Source organism: Gallinula chloropus (genome assembly GCF_964237585.1).
Source record: "Gallinula chloropus genome assembly, chromosome: 5".
NCBI classification, from domain to species: domain Eukaryota; kingdom Metazoa; phylum Chordata; class Aves; order Gruiformes; family Rallidae; genus Gallinula; species Gallinula chloropus.
The window spans coordinates 52,094,473-52,113,043 of NC_140090.1; the positions used below are offsets into that span (position 1 = coordinate 52,094,473).

At 39.6% G+C, this 18,571-nt stretch overlaps 1 protein-coding gene across 1 annotated transcript in view; it reads right to left on the bottom strand.

The window, feature by feature from the left end:
• GRID1 (glutamate ionotropic receptor delta type subunit 1) overlaps positions 1-18,571 on the bottom strand; it is a gene marked incomplete at both ends in the record, with an annotated part of 542,891 nt that overhangs the window by 311,012 nt on the left and 213,308 nt on the right. Inside the window, one exon of the mRNA XM_084264405.1 lies at positions 9,102-9,386. Within this exon, the coding sequence (XP_084120531.1) occupies positions 9,102-9,386 (285 nt within the window). The remainder of the gene's footprint in view (positions 1-9,101; positions 9,387-18,571) is intronic.

Consider the following 18,571-nt stretch of genomic DNA (forward strand, 5'->3'; position numbering starts at 1 on the left):
ATACAGTGAAACAAGCACAGCTACCTTATAGTTTAATGCATTATCCTACAAGATAAGTTGCTCAGATACTACAAGAACCTCACTAAATGGAAAGTTTAATGCAAAGTCATAAAGGTAGTGTATAAACACGGGTAACTCCAGTATTGACTGAGTGTACAACTCGCGGTTCTTCTCTAAGTCCAAGCAAATAAGTGCTTTTAGATCCTCATGGTGGAAGGAATCTTTACAGTTTCACATCAACTACTTACTGAAGAGAGAGACCATCAAGACAGAAACTTGCACAGTACGAATCCCAACTGTGTTGTCACTGATGGGAATTGACATTTCTTCATTTTCTACCATTTCCTGATTTAATAACCTCCTAGGCAGACTACATAGCTTATTTTTTGTTTGCGTTCACCTGCACCAGAAAATAAGCAAGTTTTGTTTATCCCTTTTGATCATTGACTCGTTTTTCCCACTAAGGAAAAATATCTTGTTTTCCTGCTTGCTGTTACAAAACATAATATTATATTATCTTGCATTTCCCTGAGGACTAGGGGAATGGTCCCTATGTTTGCTTTGATTCACAGTATGAATGATACTTATTTTATATTCTACAAAGATCACTGCAGTACAGACTATTAACAGTCTTAGCTTGTCGTTTCAGAAAACAATAAGAAGAGAAAAATAAATTGTGATTTTTACATTTAAATACAATCTTGGAGACCGTGGACTGATCTCTCCAGTTGCCAGATGTTAAAGAAAAGGTTGATTCTGTCTCATATTTTTGCTGCATTATATAGACACAAATTCAGTAGTCCCACAAATGTATGAATATATCACAAGCATACGAATGCCATGCTGTAGTAGTAATAGCACAAATTTGTCGATAGCTACACAATATGTAGAAAAAACACATTTTGACCCTCAGGGCTCTAAAAATTACATTCCCTCACATACTTTTCCTCTAAAAAGATTTCAGGAGTTTCACATTCATTGTGGTCCTCAAGATTAATCCCTTCTATGAAGACAAAGGCTAATAATGTTATCTCTTCCCTAATGTACTCAATCGCCATGGTTTACAAGGAAAGGACAAACAAAAAGAATCCTTCAGAGTACATTCATTCACAGTTTATCATCAAACAGCAGATAAAAGGAATAGTCCTGGCCAAACCACTAGCCCCAGCCTATGGAAAGCATGCTGAAGAAAACCAGCAAGCCCACAAAAAAACACCCCCACACTTAGCCATAGGAAAATAAATAACCTACAATATCTAAATACAAGACGTGTTTATGGGGTTCCTGTCTCACTAAGGGAGACACAGAGAAGTGACGGGAAACCACACCAACTCTTAACTGGCTAAAACAGAAGAAACCATCTCCATCCAGGAAGGAAGCCAATGAAGTCCTGTTCAAGGTGGCATCAGAAGCATTCCTACAAGGTAGTGGGCAGGGGCAGGAAGGGACCAAAGAAAATAGGTTTCTTTGCTTCTATGTATGAACTGATATATATATTTACTGATAACTGATGTATATCTACAAACAAACATATACACGTGTACATAAACATGCATGTGCTCCTGTAACGCTTTCCTTCAAATCCATACATCAATATATATGTGTGGGGGTGGGTGTGCATCCTCTCCCTCCCACCTACCACTTTCCACGAAAGGCAAGAGGGACTGGGAACTTCAAACAACTTCATTGCACGTTGAGATACGCGAATATTTTCTCAGAATGACAGTATTACAGCCTGAAGCCCTGCATGCACCCTCCAGGACAGATTTATATCCTTCTGCTGTTCAATTTCCAGCTATGCATTTATTGAACAATTTCTAAATGGATGTATAAACACTCACTCTCTAAAAAATGTGAGCTAAAGAGACTCCCATCTGGAATTAGTTCCTCAGATCCCCGCCCAAGTTCACCAAATCATCCTTGCATTTCTCCTTGTCTGAACCCCTCACACGCCTGAACAAACAGTTTAGCCTTATGTCATGGCTTGAAAAGTCAAGAGAGTCAAACTACCATCAGTCAGGGAAATAAAGTCCAAGAACTTAGGACCTGCTACAGATGACATCTACAATTTTCAAAGACCTCTCTGTTCAAAATGAATTAATTTGCACCCTCCAGTTTCAGGATGCTGAACTCTGCACTTTCTTTAGACAGTTTGTGCTGTTTATGAAACATTTCTCTGTTTCAGAATACAAAAGGGTGGGGGGGGGTGCTGGGGAAAGAGACTCACCAATAGCCACTAGTTTCTGCAAAGTTGAGCCTGAAGACTGTTCACTAAAATGTTGCAATGATGTGAAAAAGAAACTGTGAAGGATGCACAATGAGTGCCTTCAGGACTGGATTAACAATCGCTTTTGACCGGATGACCAAACTGAAAAACTGGTGGAAACTGCTTCTAATAAAGCAGAAATATACTTCTGAGGTCTTTTAAAATACAAGCTGAATTTAAAAATAACTCCTTTGATTAAAGTACTCAAGGCTTCTTTTTTCAAAGTGTCCCTCTGCAGCATTTTTAATTTTTCTAAAGAACTTGCATCCTTTCTTTGCAAAACATTTTCAAACTATTTGAGAAATCAAAATTATTTCCTTAACTTGCCTTGAATTTGAGTAAGACTAGATGCCCAAAACTGCCCAAAGTGTTTGTCCAAAGATCTCTGATTGGCTTGTACTACCCTTGGACTTCCAGGTAGACTACGATTGCACTCATTCAGAATAAAAGCTTTACCTTAACTTTAAGATTATTTGTATATCATAGCAGGCATCTCCCTGAAAGAATTTAGCAAACACTTTTTGTGGGAAACAACCTCTGCCCACTGCTCCCATACCCTGCTAGGAATTTTAGGGGGCTTAGCGAGGAGGATGTCTCACTTCTGCTATTAGCATGCTTACTGACACAGCTTACAAAACACATTACTAAAATTAATTTATAAGTAACAATTTGAAGTGAAATTGACTTACTTTAATTATGTTTAGCGTTATATACTGTGACACATCACTAAATAATAAAAAATAAACCCTATCAAAAATGACAAAAATCTGTGCCTAATTTAAGTAGGCCAATTACTTTAAGTGCTGGTGCAGCCAGAAAAGTGATTCAAGGAGAAATACGAGAACACACAACATCATTTCTCCAATAGCTTCCAGATCAAATTCAATGAAAAGTCAAAAGGCCAATTTTTTTTTTCCTCTATCCCATGGCATCCCAAACTCCCTATGAGACTTGGGTAACTTGGCTGATTCTTTTTTGCCTAGCTTTCTCTACAGCAACAAGGGTGATTATACACGATGTTAAAAGAAACACACTTTTTATGGGAAAGCCTTCTTTTTTTCCGGGTAGAAATTGAAGATTTTATATTTTTCAGGAGTCTAGACATGCAGTGTCCCTGATTATGCATGAATAGGTGGTGCAGAACTTGTGTAAAAATAACGCTCAGAGGGCTCAGTGCCTTGTTGGACAAAAAGGTGCTTGGGTGCAGTCTGTTCCTCCCTTTAGCATCTTATACAGCAGAGCCAATGACAGACTTGTCCAAGGTTTCCCTACCTGTACCATTGTGGTTGCAGATCGATGACCATAAACTATGTTGCTCTGGCTGGCTGCTTAAATTCTATACATTTTACTGTTGAAACATAGCAATCCCAATTCATAGTTCTCTGCAACAGTCCCAGCTGGAATACACCAACCAACTGAAAAACCCAGGTATTTTTAATAACACGTCAAAACTCAACCACACAGCACACGCAGAAAAAGCATACGCTTCTTGGTAGCATCAGGTTCACTGAGCAGGCACATGCCAACACATGTGCAGCTGGTTCAACACTTCTCAAGCGCCAGATTCCCTCTATTTGCATTAAACAAGGTGTGCTCACTGGAAAAGCCTACAGAGAAACATGGCAGCCCTAGTGATGCAGAAGTTGTCTTGACTGCTGAGAGGATGCAAGAGGCAGAAGAGAAATTATGTTATGCTGACAAGAATAAAAGAAATCTTAAAGACAAAGTAAAGCAAGTAAGATGAAAGTAGCTTATGTGCAAATGTTCTACTTCGCTTTTGTTGTGACAGCCAATGCTTCACATCACAACCGATTTGCAGTTAGGCATGGATTCTGTAAAAACTCTCAGCTCTCCATCGTCCTTCCCGCATTCCTTCACAAATTAGGTAACTGGAAGAGAAGTGGCCTGCACAAAGGGATCTTTACAAAGAAGACACCATGCCAGGATCAATAATTAATTGTAAAACTATTGATAGCATAATTCTTGTGACTTCCAATCAAGTGTGAGGACCTCAAGAGGTAGGACTCAAAGAGAATCACCACATTAATTGATGTAAGAAACAAAACTTCCCATGGAACTCAGCACATTTAAAATCAAGGTCTTTCTATGTAGCAAGATTCATCAGGAAGCATTCAAAGTTAATGTGGCATCAATGATAACGAAAAAGAAAACTTAAAAAATATTCTCAAAATTTAAAATAATTGATAAATCAGTAAATTGTGTATTTGGATTTGGTTTGAGTTTGTTGTTTTATTTTCCTTGTATTAACAAAGCTCCATTTTCAGATTTGAAAGGTCCAAAATTCTTCAGAAGTTTCTTCTGTAAAACTTTTGTACTACACTTCTCTTAATGAGGCAACAATTGCTTATTCATACCAAACATTAAGAATAAAACATTACAGTTCCCTTTCACAGGTCTAATACCATTTTCATTGACAAAACAGTCATAAAAAACCTGTTTTGTCTAACGTTTTGTGACACGGGTATGTGCACACATATGTAGGAAAGCAGAGACTTGATATAACCACAGAGACAAAATATTTTTCAACAGTAAGATGAATCTACTGAAAACATAGCTATTATTCACATTTCTCTTCTGAAACATGACATGGTATTTCTCATTGTTTTCATTTTCACATCCAGATTCCAAAATCCTTCTCAAATCCCTCCTCTAGCCCTACAGCTATTTATTTGCTCACCCTAGAAGCACGCTATCAACTGTATTACCTGACCTTATCTTACTGTGGGCAGCACCCACTGCTTTTAACCTATAGTCATTTTAGACCTTGGTAAAATTCTTTATGAAACTTGCCACGCTACCAATTTTTGTGTCAGAAAATTTGATTACTGACACTTCCACATCCCAGAGGTCAGCAAAATAAAACATTAAACTTCCCAGCAGGCTTTAACATACTGATGTGATGTATGCAGAGGCACAAAAGATGCTTCAGAGGAAAAAAACAATTCAAAACACATCAGTGCAATTGAATCATTTTAGCGTGACACAACAGATCTGACTTCTGTTGCAGGTTCTCTAACAGGTGCATGGACCTAATTCCATAGAGCACCATCAGATAGCCACCAACAAACATGGGATAAATTACTTCTCACCCACCCCCGAAAATTAATGTCAAATACTATGATTTTGCCTGAGATTTCCACAAAGACATTTAAAGTAAAGTAATGCATTTAACATGACCCTGGTCTCTTGAGCTCTTACTGGAATCACCTTATTCCTGAACATGCCACTTAATTCTTTTGGCTAAAGAATTTCTAAAGAAAATTCAAACCCCAGCTCACAGCGGAAGGAAGTTTTTTCTCTCCATTTCACAGGGGGCAAAGGGAAGCATACAGGGGCTGGAAAACTTTCTCTAAATGCCACAGCAAGGTGTAGCAAGGATAAAGAGAGGGGGCTTAGACTCATTCTAGCCTTGAGCTCCAAACAGCTCTACAGGACATCAGACTCGTCTTGTCTCAGCTATGACTTACTCGAATTGTTGAAGTGCATAGCCATCATTTCCCTATCAGGCAGCACTCATCAGCAGAAAGCTCCTGTTGTGATCAATGGGGAGTAGATTTACATATATGTTCTAAAATTATGCACAATCCATCAACAGAAGTCGGAAAACAAGGGCTGCAAGTTACTGCATCCTGGAGATGCAGTATCTGTATGAACCCTTATTTTCTTATGCAAGTAGAAGAGAACTGTAAGGATATGTTTCAAATGACACACACATACACACCCATTGGTAATGCTCAGTAGGAAAACTGTGCCATTGAAAAGAGTTTGAATGCTGCAACTATCAAGTCCAAGGACTTTGAAAGGTCACCTCTCCAGAACCAAGACATTACCTATTTTCTAGCTGTTACTATTATCTATTTCTTCACCACCAGTGACAAAATCTGAAAGCAGGTTTCAGGTTAGATGGAACACCACAGTTTGTACCCTGCTTCCACCACATCCATTTAGCAATCTTTTTCTTTAATACTTTTGCATCTATCCTGTGAAACCTCTCAATTTCCTGGTATAGAATTGAAGGCAGTCTGCTTGAGAGGACCACTACACTTTCACTGTAGTGTGCATACAGATTTCTATCTGTAGCTTCAGAGTAAAACAAGGCACATTTTATTGTAAGAAAAACAATATTAAGGGGCTTATTAGGCTGTTCAGTGACTACTCTATATTTCTAATTGCCAAGTTACTTTAGTCACTGCAGAAATTATAATCCAGAATGTATGCCTGATAAGGGGCAAATAATTCATGAGGTAAATAATTTTCAGCTCCAGTATAGCCCAGCATTATTATAAACATAGGGCTTCCTTAAATTGCACAGTGTTATGTTCTCTTTAGAAAACCTGACAGTTTCCACAAGGAGGACACCAAGGGATTGGCTGGATTTTAGAGATCAGCAGATGGACAAATTAAAACATTACTCGAGGGGATAGTATAACTTCCAGAAAGCAGGTAGAGAAGGATCATTTATTACAATAAACCAAAAAAGCCCAGTGCTGGAAACTCTCTGTAATCATAAACATGTGTTCTTCAAGTGACCTCCCTCGTCATGCCAGCAGTCAACTCTAGCTCATTGAGCGAGGAAGTGTTGCTGGAGATGGATAAGCACAGCTCTGCAACGGCTATGGAATGAGGGCAGTGGGCATGCCCTGGGAGCCAGGCTGTTGGTCCTGAGCTCAGCACACAATACCCTGGGAATTGGGTCATTTACCCCCTGTTTGCGGACGCCTGCCCAGAACTGGCAAGGGTCAGCTGGCTTCTTACAGAAACTCCTCCTACCAGATTCTTACAAAAAAATTATATATTTCAGTGGAATTAGTATATCATCACATCCGAGAGGAAGAGGAGGAGAAACAGTATGTGGCAGCAGCAGTATGCAACACACTCTCCTCTAGAAGGACTAGAAGGCCTGTGGCCATTTTCCATCCCCTTTTAGTGTCTGTCTTAATGGTACAGACTGAAGGTCAGTCTGCGATAAATGGAAAAGATAAATTTGAACATAACTGAATTTACAGAGTCTGTGAATCAAGTGTCTCAGGATTTGGTGCTGAGATGTTAACCATTCACAGAAAGAGGCAAGAAGACACAGATGTCCTGCTGGAATAGTGACATCCTGGTTCAGTAACCACGTTTGCTACCAGGGAAAATGGGTGACAGCAGTTTGTTCCCAGAGCATCTGGAGTGTTACCAGGGCCAGGATTCCCAGGGGTTGAAAGATCCCCAAATTAAGCAGCTTTGAAAGGTTAAAGCTACAAATCAGGCAAGAAATAACAGTATCCACAGAAAGATGTTTGTCATTCTTAGAAATGAATGTTTGAATAATTTTAACTTTTTGACCCCAATCCTCTGCCACATAGCAACTTTCTCATTACAACCAAAAGGCCATCAAAACAGTACCTACCATATACATCGAGGTTTTTTCTTTCAAAGCATTCACTGGTCAAGCGTTACAGAGGACAGTAATGGCACTGCAGTTTATTTACCAGGTTGTTAACTTTCTCAGTCTACAGGTTAACTCTGCAAGTATCATGTCAGCCTGTCTGTATTTAAAATAGTTCTGTATATTTAAAAGGATGCTACAGCCTCAGTTGATTTCCCACTTAAAATCCTCATGACCTTCAATCTGCCTGTTGGGGACATCAAGTAACATCTCCAACAACTGAGATCAGAAAGCTGCAGCCCAGACTTTTGGAACATCATTCAAGCTCAGACCCTTTGCAGAGCCTTTTGTTTGTTTGTTTGTTTTTAAACCACAAGTAGCCCAACTTCAAAACCAAAGATGTTATTTCTCTCTGATTCACCACTAAAAAAACCTTAATTATAGAGAACAAAAATAAAAATCTATTTTGCAATTGTGCAAGTGGATGTATAAAATCTAAACTATATGCACATATACATATAGGATTATTTTTCCATCTGCAATTTAACCTTTATTTCCTTTCTTTATATTCATTTCATAGTAAGTCACTACACCAAAAACATATGCATCGCATTTTAAATCAAAAGTGTTTGCTGTTTTAAAGCATACCATAGAAAATTTATTTTCCCCCTTACAGATCCCATATCCTAAGATGAGAGCACTGGAAATACCCTGAGTTAAACATATGGAATTGTGTTCCTATCAATTGAGCAGGGAGGAGGTAAAAAAAATTGTGCACGCAGTTCCCTTTCATTTAGAGAGTTTGGCACAATGAGAGATTTATTTTTTAAATGCTTCTTTACATCCATGATAAGGTACTAAATTTGCTTGGGCAAAGACTCCTTTTGCCTCAAGTTTCAGCTCAAAGTAAAAAAAATTGCTGAAGGGGATGGATCAGATGTAGTGAAAATGCTAACTCTACCTTTTGGCTTAATGCCAGGAAGTATATCACTCCAAACTTTATTCCAAATGGAGAATAGTGTGAGGAAGCATGTGAAAAAAGAAACGGTAATAGTTATTGTGAGAATTATTTTTTAAGGAGAACCCTGCTCAGTTTTGATAGAAAGTATTTTCTGGGAATGGATAGAGGCCAAGTTGAACTTCCCTGCACAGCTACGTGACCTCTGCCAATCACTGTCAACACTTTATTAATATTTTACTGAAAAAGTGTGAGATGATTCAAACTTCAGCTGTCTTGGTAGGTGTTGCTAAGCAACTTTACTGCTTGCCTGAGTTTTCACAGCAACCTTTCCTTCAAACCAGACCTGCGGCCACTTGAAACACTTTCCCCTTTGTCAACAGAACCCAGCAACTTATAGTCCACCCCTCCTTTTTCTTTTATCTGGGAAATGGAGGAGAAAATATATCCATTGAATAGCATCTGAAATTCTCCACTTTACTTACCATAATCACTATCATAAAATACTATGAATTTCTGCCACCGCAGCTCCGTGACCAGTTTCAGCATGACATCATTGAGGCGGACCGGTGGCCGGGCAGCCAACGTGTACTCCTCCTCCTCCAGGCTGGGGTTCAGGTGGCAGGCTGTGCGCGGGGAGCCTCCCGTGTTGCGCTGTACAAAAAGGTGTGGGATGTGCATGGCATCTGTCAGGGACTGCAGGGCGTTGGCAGAGGCACAACCAGTGGATGTCACTAAGGCTAAGATCCCCAGGGTCATCAGGTCACAAGCTGGAAGAGACAAGAAATAAGACAGGGTTAGAACAAGCTCAATGCTTCCTTTGACCAACCTAGACACTAAGACTGGAACATGACAGGCTTTACCATCCCCATGGGACAGAGCTGAAATGATTGCTATTAGGGTATCAGCTTAAGACTTTCAGAGATAGGTTCTGTAGCTTTCCGCTAGAGACAGTATCTGCAATCTGTACTGATAAGACAAGGTTGTGGACAGATAACATTACTAGAGTTGTTCCTTCAAATGGGAGCAGATGTGGATGGAGATTATGGCTCTTGCTTCAGGTCATTTCTGGTGGGAGCATGAATTTAACTCCCCTCTTTTAAAACCCACTTCACTACTTTCACCTCTTAATTTTGTTGCACACATTAGATGAAGGCTTCAGACAATAAAGAGCAAATTCAGTTTCAAGGCATTTTCTTATACAACAGAGTTTTGAAGGACTTTTAAACTGATGAAAAAACATTCATTGTCTCAGAGCAAGGAAGAAACAACAAAGGCACTTATTAGAACAAAGGGAACTCATGAATGACTAAACCCTGTAAATGTCTTTAAAAATATCTAGAAAAACCTGTACCGTATAAAAAACATAGCATGTACATTTGAGCCCATCTGCTCTTGAGAAGGAAGCCTTAGGTGAGCTCGAAACACAGGCCTTGGAGGCTGGACAGAGTCCTGTGCAACCTTGCTCTGCTACTCAGGACATCTGGCAGCCTCACTCAGGACTTCTCCAAGTGCGACAGCCTGATAACTGGAATGGAAAATGTGTCCAGCCAATGCCCCACCTATAACTCAGCAGCTGTTCTAGTGGAGGTGGTGGTAAGGCTGTGTAAGACTGCAAAGCATCTGTGGATGCCCGTTTTTACTAACTCTCTTCAACAAGTGTCAGAAAAGTTGTCCCCAGGAGCTCAGCATGGGGAGCACTCCCAGATAAGCTCTGCACCAGGCCTGAGGACCCTCAGAGCACTCGGCACTTTCTGCTCCTCCTTTGAAGAGGAGTAGTTCAAGGGTTCAGTAGCTGCTTCAGTCCCAGAGCAACCATGTGCACCAGCACAGCCTACCCTAAGGATACCAGCCACTCCACTTGCCTGGGACAGAGGCCTGCCATAATCATGCCAGACAAGAGGTGAACAGAGATGCTCCCCAGACCAACCGCAACCTACGTAAGCTGGTTAACAGCAGGTGAATGAAGAAGCCTCTGGGGCATAATTCAGAGCTCCCCTGGAAGTAGCTGAGTGGGAAATTCAGCTTCCAGCTGGAGAGAGGAGGCTGCCCACGCTGCTACCTCCCCCGTATAAGGTGACTGCCTTGGCCACCACCAAGCCGGCTGCCCACGTATGCGTTGGGTCTGGTACTGTGGGAAAGACATACTGCCAGCCTGCTACTGGCCTGACGCCTCTGATCGCTGACAGAAAGGGACTGGTTGGAACTGTAGAGAAATGAATACAGTGTATTAAAAGGATTTATTCCCCCCCCTTTAAACACTTTTGTCTTCACTTTCAAAGGCTAAAAAGTCAAAGAGAAGGGACAGGTTGTGAATCATGAATAGTAATCATCAGTTAATTATAAATTAATATTAATTGCATGAATCCACAGTAATTAAATACATAAAACTGTTTCAAATGCAACCACTGAACTGTTTCACAAAATATGTTCTTAGACCAGGCAGGAAATAAATATATTTCACTTTGATACAGGATAACAGAAAGAAAACGTTTGAACTTTCTTTACGCGTAGAAGATTCAGCCCATACCCTAATGCAACAGAGAAAGATGAAGTGCTTTTTAAATTTCCTTGATGGTCTTTACAATAAACATATGTCAGCTGCATTATCTAAATTTACTCTGTGTTGATTATAGTTATATGAAATTGTTCTTTGTTTTTCCTGAGAGCTGACCTGATTTAACAGCAGGGAGGCATTACATTTGCCAAATGGGAGACCCAGGTTAGGGAACAGATTTGATTTCCCAGGCTTGTTGCCAGAGAAAACTGAACATGTCATACAGGTAATTTATTTAGTCACAGTAGGGGAGGGAACAGAGAAGTGGGAACAGAGGGACAGAACAGCGGAGCTGAGCTGTAAACCCCTGCAGAGATCACCAACCAGCGAGCTTTGCTGTCGCAGAGGGTGAGAGAAGCAAGCCACACGGGTCTGGAGAAGGAACAATTTACTTGCAAAGCAGACAGAAGGAGGGGGGAAAAACACCAAAGCTCTTTCTGCTCAGAGGCTGCATCCAGAGAGCCGCTTATTTGAGGAACAGAGAGCTGATCGCCAGTTGTTTAACAAGAGATAACTTAATTCAGCAGTTGACACTAATCAAAAGCTGCTCACTTATTAGCAGCAAAAAGAGTGGAGATAGAGCAGGCCACAGCAAATGGGCATCCTTATCGCCCAGCACAGCCCACTGATCGCAGCTGAAATATCTCAGCAAAGGCTCCTTTGGTTGAGGCATTTTCCCAGTGTTCATGTCAATGGGCTAAAATGAAGAATTAGTCAATACCCTTCTAACGTTCTGATATTTTGTCAATTGATTATGCTCTGCCTGAAAGCATACGCTACACAATAAGCATTATCTCCTCTCTGTTTGGAGATAGTACAGCAAGCAATAAAAAACTGGAATAACTAAGGAAAAAAAGGTTTCATATTTTCTGAATTGCTTTCTTTAGTCAAATTACTGAATGTGAAAGACAACGTGTCAGATTTCTAATAGAAAGCTTTCCCTACATAAAAATACAATGGATTCCAAGAAGTTCAAGCCCTCCACACTTATTACAATGAAGGGTCAGAATACACTTTTAGCACATAAAGAAGAAAAACATTACTTTCTACAGGAGTAACACAATGGGGAACAGCTACATAACAGACTCCGATCTATTAAAAACCTCATTAACTCTTAAAACATCTTGCAATTACTTAAGAGAACATTCAAGGATTATACAATTGCAGAAGAAAACTCTGGTGACTGATTTCTTTAGGATTTCTCCCCACATGCCTCTACTTTCTTGCAAAAAAAACTTTTGGGCATGAGAAAATATGTGTAATTTTCTGGAAGTGCTATGGAATTTCATATTTTTTTTATTCTGTAGACACATGTACATAGATAAGTTACAAGAAGTAATGCTTTTACAGTATTTGTATCACAGAAAAAAAAATAGACACAATGTTCTAGCGGTCCTACCTCCAGATTTCACTGCAGTAGGAGTAGAAGTAGTTATTAGTTTGCTATACTGAATGTCTCCATCCTCATCAAGCTGCATTTTAAGAGGATACCAACATCCTACAAACTATACAGTAAAAAATTGAGAGCAGCCCTGAGGAGAAGGACTTGGAACAGCTGGTTGATGAGAAGATGATCAACATGAGCCAGCAATGTGCTCTTGCTGCCCAGAAAGCCAACTGTATTCTGGGCTGCATCAAAAACAGTGTGACCAGCAGGTCAAGGGAGCTACTCTACTCCCATGAAATGCCACCAGGAGTACCGCATGCAGCTCTGGGGTCCTCAGTACAAGACAGATAATGAGCTGTTAGAGCAAGTTCAGAGGAGGGTCATGAAGATCATAGAATCACAGAATGCTTTGGGTCTGAAGGGACCTCAAAGATCATCTAGTTCCAGCCCCCCCGCCATAGGCAGGGACACCCTCACTAGATCAGGTTGCCCAAAGATGACCAGAGGGCTAGAACACCTCTTCTGTGAAGACAGGCTAGGAGAGTTGGGTTTGTTCAGCATGGAGAAGGTTCCAGGGAGAACTTACTGCAGCCTGCCAGTACCTGAAGGAGCCTACAGGAAAGCTGGAAGGGCTGTTTACAAGATTGTGCAGTGATAGGACAAGGACTAATGGTTTTAATCTGAAAAAAGCATAGATTTGGATTAGATATTAGGAAGAAATTCTTCCCTGTGAGGGTGGTGATGCCCTGGCACACACTGCCCAGAGAATCTGTGGATGCCCCTCCTCCCCAGCAGTGTTCAAGGCCAGGTTGGATGGGGCTTTAGGCAACCTGGGCTATTGGAGGGCTTCTCCCTGTAGAGGGTTGGAACTAGATGACTGTTAAGGTCGCTTCCAGTGAAGCCATTCTATGATTCTAAATGTTCATGATAAAATGATGAAAACATGAACATCACCATACCTAAACAACAAATCTGCATTCATCTACTTGAACAGATTACATTTTGCCATGGTGGTGGTTCATCAACGTTGGCCTCCAACACATCAACTCTCAAGCCTATATTTGGATTTCATTGAAGTTTCCCAGATTATTGAATAACTCAAGTTTTTTTTGTTTCAGTGAAGTATCTCTCCTAACCTATTCTCTGGAAACCTGTTTTCAGAAACTCCCCTTGCCACAGATGCTTGACATTTTATATCTTGAATTGTTATTTCATAAGACATTGTCTGCTCTCCATCTTTTGCCTTTTTTTCCCTCTTCCATTTAGAATTCTGTGTTATCCCTGTCATGATGTTGGCAAAATTAATACGGTTCAATATATTTTGGGCATCATCTAACATCCATTTGTCTAACTTGACTCTTGCACATTAAACTTTTCTCTCATTCTGTCACCCACATCTCTAACTCCAGTCATCTCTCATTAAAACCACACTCAGGCCTGAAAGAGAAGCTATTATTTTTTCAGACTTCATCTTATCCATATGACCTCTCTCCATCTCATGGCACAGGAGATGATGCAAGAATTCTACTTTGCTACAAACATGTTTAAGGTCTTGCTCTTCTCCAATTGCCTTGTGTATAGCCATCCTATTTCTGAAGACAGGTGCAGATGGCGAAGTCCTGATTTGGCACCATCTTCACAGGGATATTTGCATTAAGAGCTTTAGCTCAGAGCTCTCTGTAATTAAATCCCTCTCTCTCCAAACTGCAGGGAATCAAAATTCTCCAAGAGAAACTGTTATCTTGCTCCTGGCAACATGACAACATGACCATCTTTTAGTCTCTCTTTCAGTGGTTTCCTATTATTCAGAAAAGAGTAAAAACTTGTTCCTTTGTTTCCACAATTATCAATAGACCAGCTGCCACTGTAATTTCAGATCTAACAATATATCCACCTACTGGCATTCACACTGCCTCTTCAAACTTTAGTACCTTTCTGTCTCTCACTTCTGTGTATCTCTATAGCTGGTCCTACCCACTTTGGACACCATCTGATCATATTTGATAAAACTTCTTTGAGTTTTCATTTTTTACTTGAATTATTTTCTTCTTCAGTTTAACAAACCCTAAAGAGCTCTTTACAGCACCACACATGGAGAACTGTCCCAACCCCAAGAAAGTTGCATTTTTAAAAATGTCACTGTTTGAAAATTAGAATGTTGCTGCCTTTTTGCTGAGAAAGAATTCCAAATGAAGTAAGAGAACTTTAGGTCTCTGCAAGAGAATGGAAATCTACCCACACTGTATATACACAATATTTCTGGTGTAGTACTCTGCAATGAAATGATGAACAAAATTGGTACTTAAGTGTTTACAGTATGGTTTCAAAGCTACTGTCTTGCTGAGATCAGGGACTTCATGCTTGCCTTAGTAGCATTGTCTCAGTCTATCTGGCAGAACACTTCTTCCCCACATTATATCTGAAAACCAGTGGCGGTTGCAGGCGGCAGAAATAATTTTGTCTTTCAAATTATTTCAAAAATAACTTTGTCAAATCAAATTCCAGTGAACATAAATTCTGGGAAAAAATATATGTAGTTCAGGAATTTAAATCTTAATATTCTGTGAGTTTATTGAAGTCTGTAATTTATTCTGCTGAAAGTACATATCTGGCAAATCCACCAACTGGCCTAGCAAGTAGATGTAGAATACTTGGAGAATATTGTGTGCTGTCTGCAAATAAAGACACCAGAAACTAGCTATTGTATTATTCATGTGTACAACCTTTAATCTGCAATTTGTTTCATCAGCCAATTTATGTATAAACAAATGCACATAACAAAAGTTTTGGGTGAAACATCTGAATAGCAAAGAGGAGATAAAAATACATCAGTTCAAAAAGTTGATAAACTGCATCTTTAATCAAGATGTAAGATCTTCAAGAAGTAGGTCCATAGAGGTATTCTCAAACTAAACGGAAAATGTCCTTCTGGGAGGTTTGTCTGGAGCACTCGGATAGGATGATGATACAAGGAAATAAAACTGCAGCCCTCCAAACAGTACTCCAAATAAAATCAAGAGCATGATGATACAATTTCTTCAGCTAAAACCAAAACAACAAACTAGAGAAGTGAATGTTTTCACACATATCTAAACAAAATCCAAATGTTTTTGCTGCAGTACATGAGAAACTTCTGTGAAGTCAGGGGCACAAGCATAGAGTTAATTCAGTCACATGGAAAAATGGCATAAGACTTATCTATCTACATTTCCATTCTGTTTGGGCCTCAAAAGACCTTTAAAATTCAAATACTTTGGTGCAAAACCAGTCCATCAGGCAGATGAAATTATAGAATAATCTTACTAATATTACTGAAAATGCTTCTGTTAAAAATAGTGATCTATAGAAAGATTCACTCCTACTGTGGTGAATTAAGGACAACATCAGAATTAGTCGTCTAAGCCCTCACTCATCCTAAAGCTTCACTAAGAGGGGTTTTCCCCCAGACTATTTTTTCTTCACTTTACTTTTTATGATAGTTGCTTACTCTTCAGCTTCTTTCATTAACTGAGAAAGGCAATTCAATATGAATTTGCTTCACTGGCACCTAATGTCATGCTATGCATTTGTCTTTCCTTTGGATATTCAGCAATAAATATATATTTTCATTGTTCCATTCTTGTAGGCTTTTACTTACATTTATGCTTGGTACTTACACTATGTTTCTTCAAATAACTAAGAATTTATTATTTTTATTATGAAAACCCTGCATAAAGCTATAGTTGCTTGTCACAGAGTAACTATTACTAGAAAGAAAAGATAACAAAAGTAGACAGAAAAAATAATTTATTTAGTACTTTTATTGCTGTATCACCTTCTACATAGTGAATATGAATATTTCTTAGACACACAGACCTTCATAAAACCAAAATGCATCTTAAAACAGGAAAGCAAATTCACATTAGTCCGCTGTGGTTTGATGGAGGGAAAAAAGAAAAAAAATCAAACCAAGCCAAACCCCTCACTACCCCAACTTAGACCTGTATGCTTTTTGAATATAACATCTGAGAACAATAAATATTTCTTCCCTTTCGTGTAAACAGTTGTTTTGTATATGGGATCAGGATCCAGGCATTCTTAGATCAGGTGTGATTATTTTGAAAGCCACAGGAACATTGACATAGCCTCACCATAGCTCCTGATGCCAGTTGCATTCCCTGGTTGCTAGCATTCAGAGCACAAATGTGAAGCCAAGTCTCTCACCAGAGATAAGAATTTCAAATCACAGAAGTATTCCCCATGTATAATAATGCATTGTGAGAAGAGCTTTGGAGAGCACCTCTGACCAGCCCAGTATTTGAAATACAAATGCAACCACTGTTGCAACAAAAATAAACAAACAGCCTGAGACCCAAAGAGGACAGAACATGGCTAGAAGGTTGTCAGATAGATAATATTCTTGCTGGACTTTACAGAAGCAAGTTATTTAAAAAAAAAACCAAACCAAAACAAAAAAAACCAAACCCCAACATACCAAAAAACCACTATGCACCCAAACCAAACTCACATGTGCCTCCTCAAAGCCTCATTTTCTAGAGTCTTACATCAAATAACCTCCCTTTGTGTGTCCTTTTGCCGAAGCCATGAAACGTACGTTGGGAAGAATTCACAATGAATAAGTACAGGGCTCTCTCCTGTTCCAAGATGCCAAGCACACCTTCTCCTGCCTGTTCACAAGCTCAAGGGGAGCTTAAAAATCTGTCACATACACACCATATTGCCAGAGTATCTCTGGATAAGATACCAATACTTTCCCTTGTGTAAATAAGCATGATGTAAAGTCCTTAACAGGTGATTGACCACAGCAATAAAACCAGGGGCCATGGTCCCTAAGATCATAGATTTACAGCACCAAAGATAAAAAAAAATACATATATACAAGCCAAGCTGTAGTATCTACACATGGATGAGACACCACCAGCGAGGCACGGACTACCACATAAACTCCATGAAAACTATAAATATTCATTGCTGATCTATGGCTGGCTCAGTTTTTCTTTTTTTTCTGCACCTATGGAGGAAACGGTATTTGCAGGAATGGAATTGTCTTTGTGAGCCCTCCATGGGGATTTTGTGCTACTTAGTCTACTAATAACTACTAATGAAAACCATTACTCTAGATAATCTACTAAAAAAATGAATCATTATTTTTTACCCTGGTCTGTATCCTTGATCCTTCATTATCTTTTTTCATTCTTTAGAAAACACAAGAGAAGCGAATCTTAGGTATTTTTTCTTAGCAACTGAAGTAAGACTGGTAAGTCATTTAATAAACATTTCCTTTTTTTCTCTTAGAAAAACTTATAAACTGTATAAGTAAAGTCCAGTAGAGGACTAAGGAGGCCAGGTCAAAGCGTGTTGTGATCCAACACTTAGATATGCATCATCACATTTTTGAAGAGAATGACAATTATTTCAGCAGGCCATCAGTTATGAGGGAAAGATTTCAGAAAACCAGTACACACAGATGTAGGTGCGCATACTTACAAGTACTTGCAATCAGCACATCAGCATACCCCTGACAAAGCAGAGCCTAAACCACCACAAAAGCTAAGGAAAGACTGAGATTTTGAATTCTTTACAAAGTGTTAAAGACTCTTCCTTACTCTTGGGTTGCCTTTTTACTGTTTTTCCAGCATTCAGCAGCCTAACATGAACAAGGAGGAGGAACAGGTGAAGGTGGAAAAGAAGGAATAGGGTTTTACATGCATTTTTCCTATTTTTTTCTTCCAGAAATATGTTAACTATTACTTGCACAACAGAAGCACAGCGGTCGTGCCACCTTCCCCTGTACTGCTTTGCCCACGCTACCTGTTTACCTCTTCTGGGGTGAGAAGCTGGCTCCGTGTCCTTTGTGTCACTGCTCAGAGCTCTCCCCGGGTGCCTCCTTACTGCTCAATGGCACTGGCCACACAGGAAAAGCAGTATTTAGATCTTAGCTTGCTTTCAATGCCTGCTTTTCTACTTGACAGCTTGTGGGCCAATTCTCAGCATGCATAAACTGTCAGAGC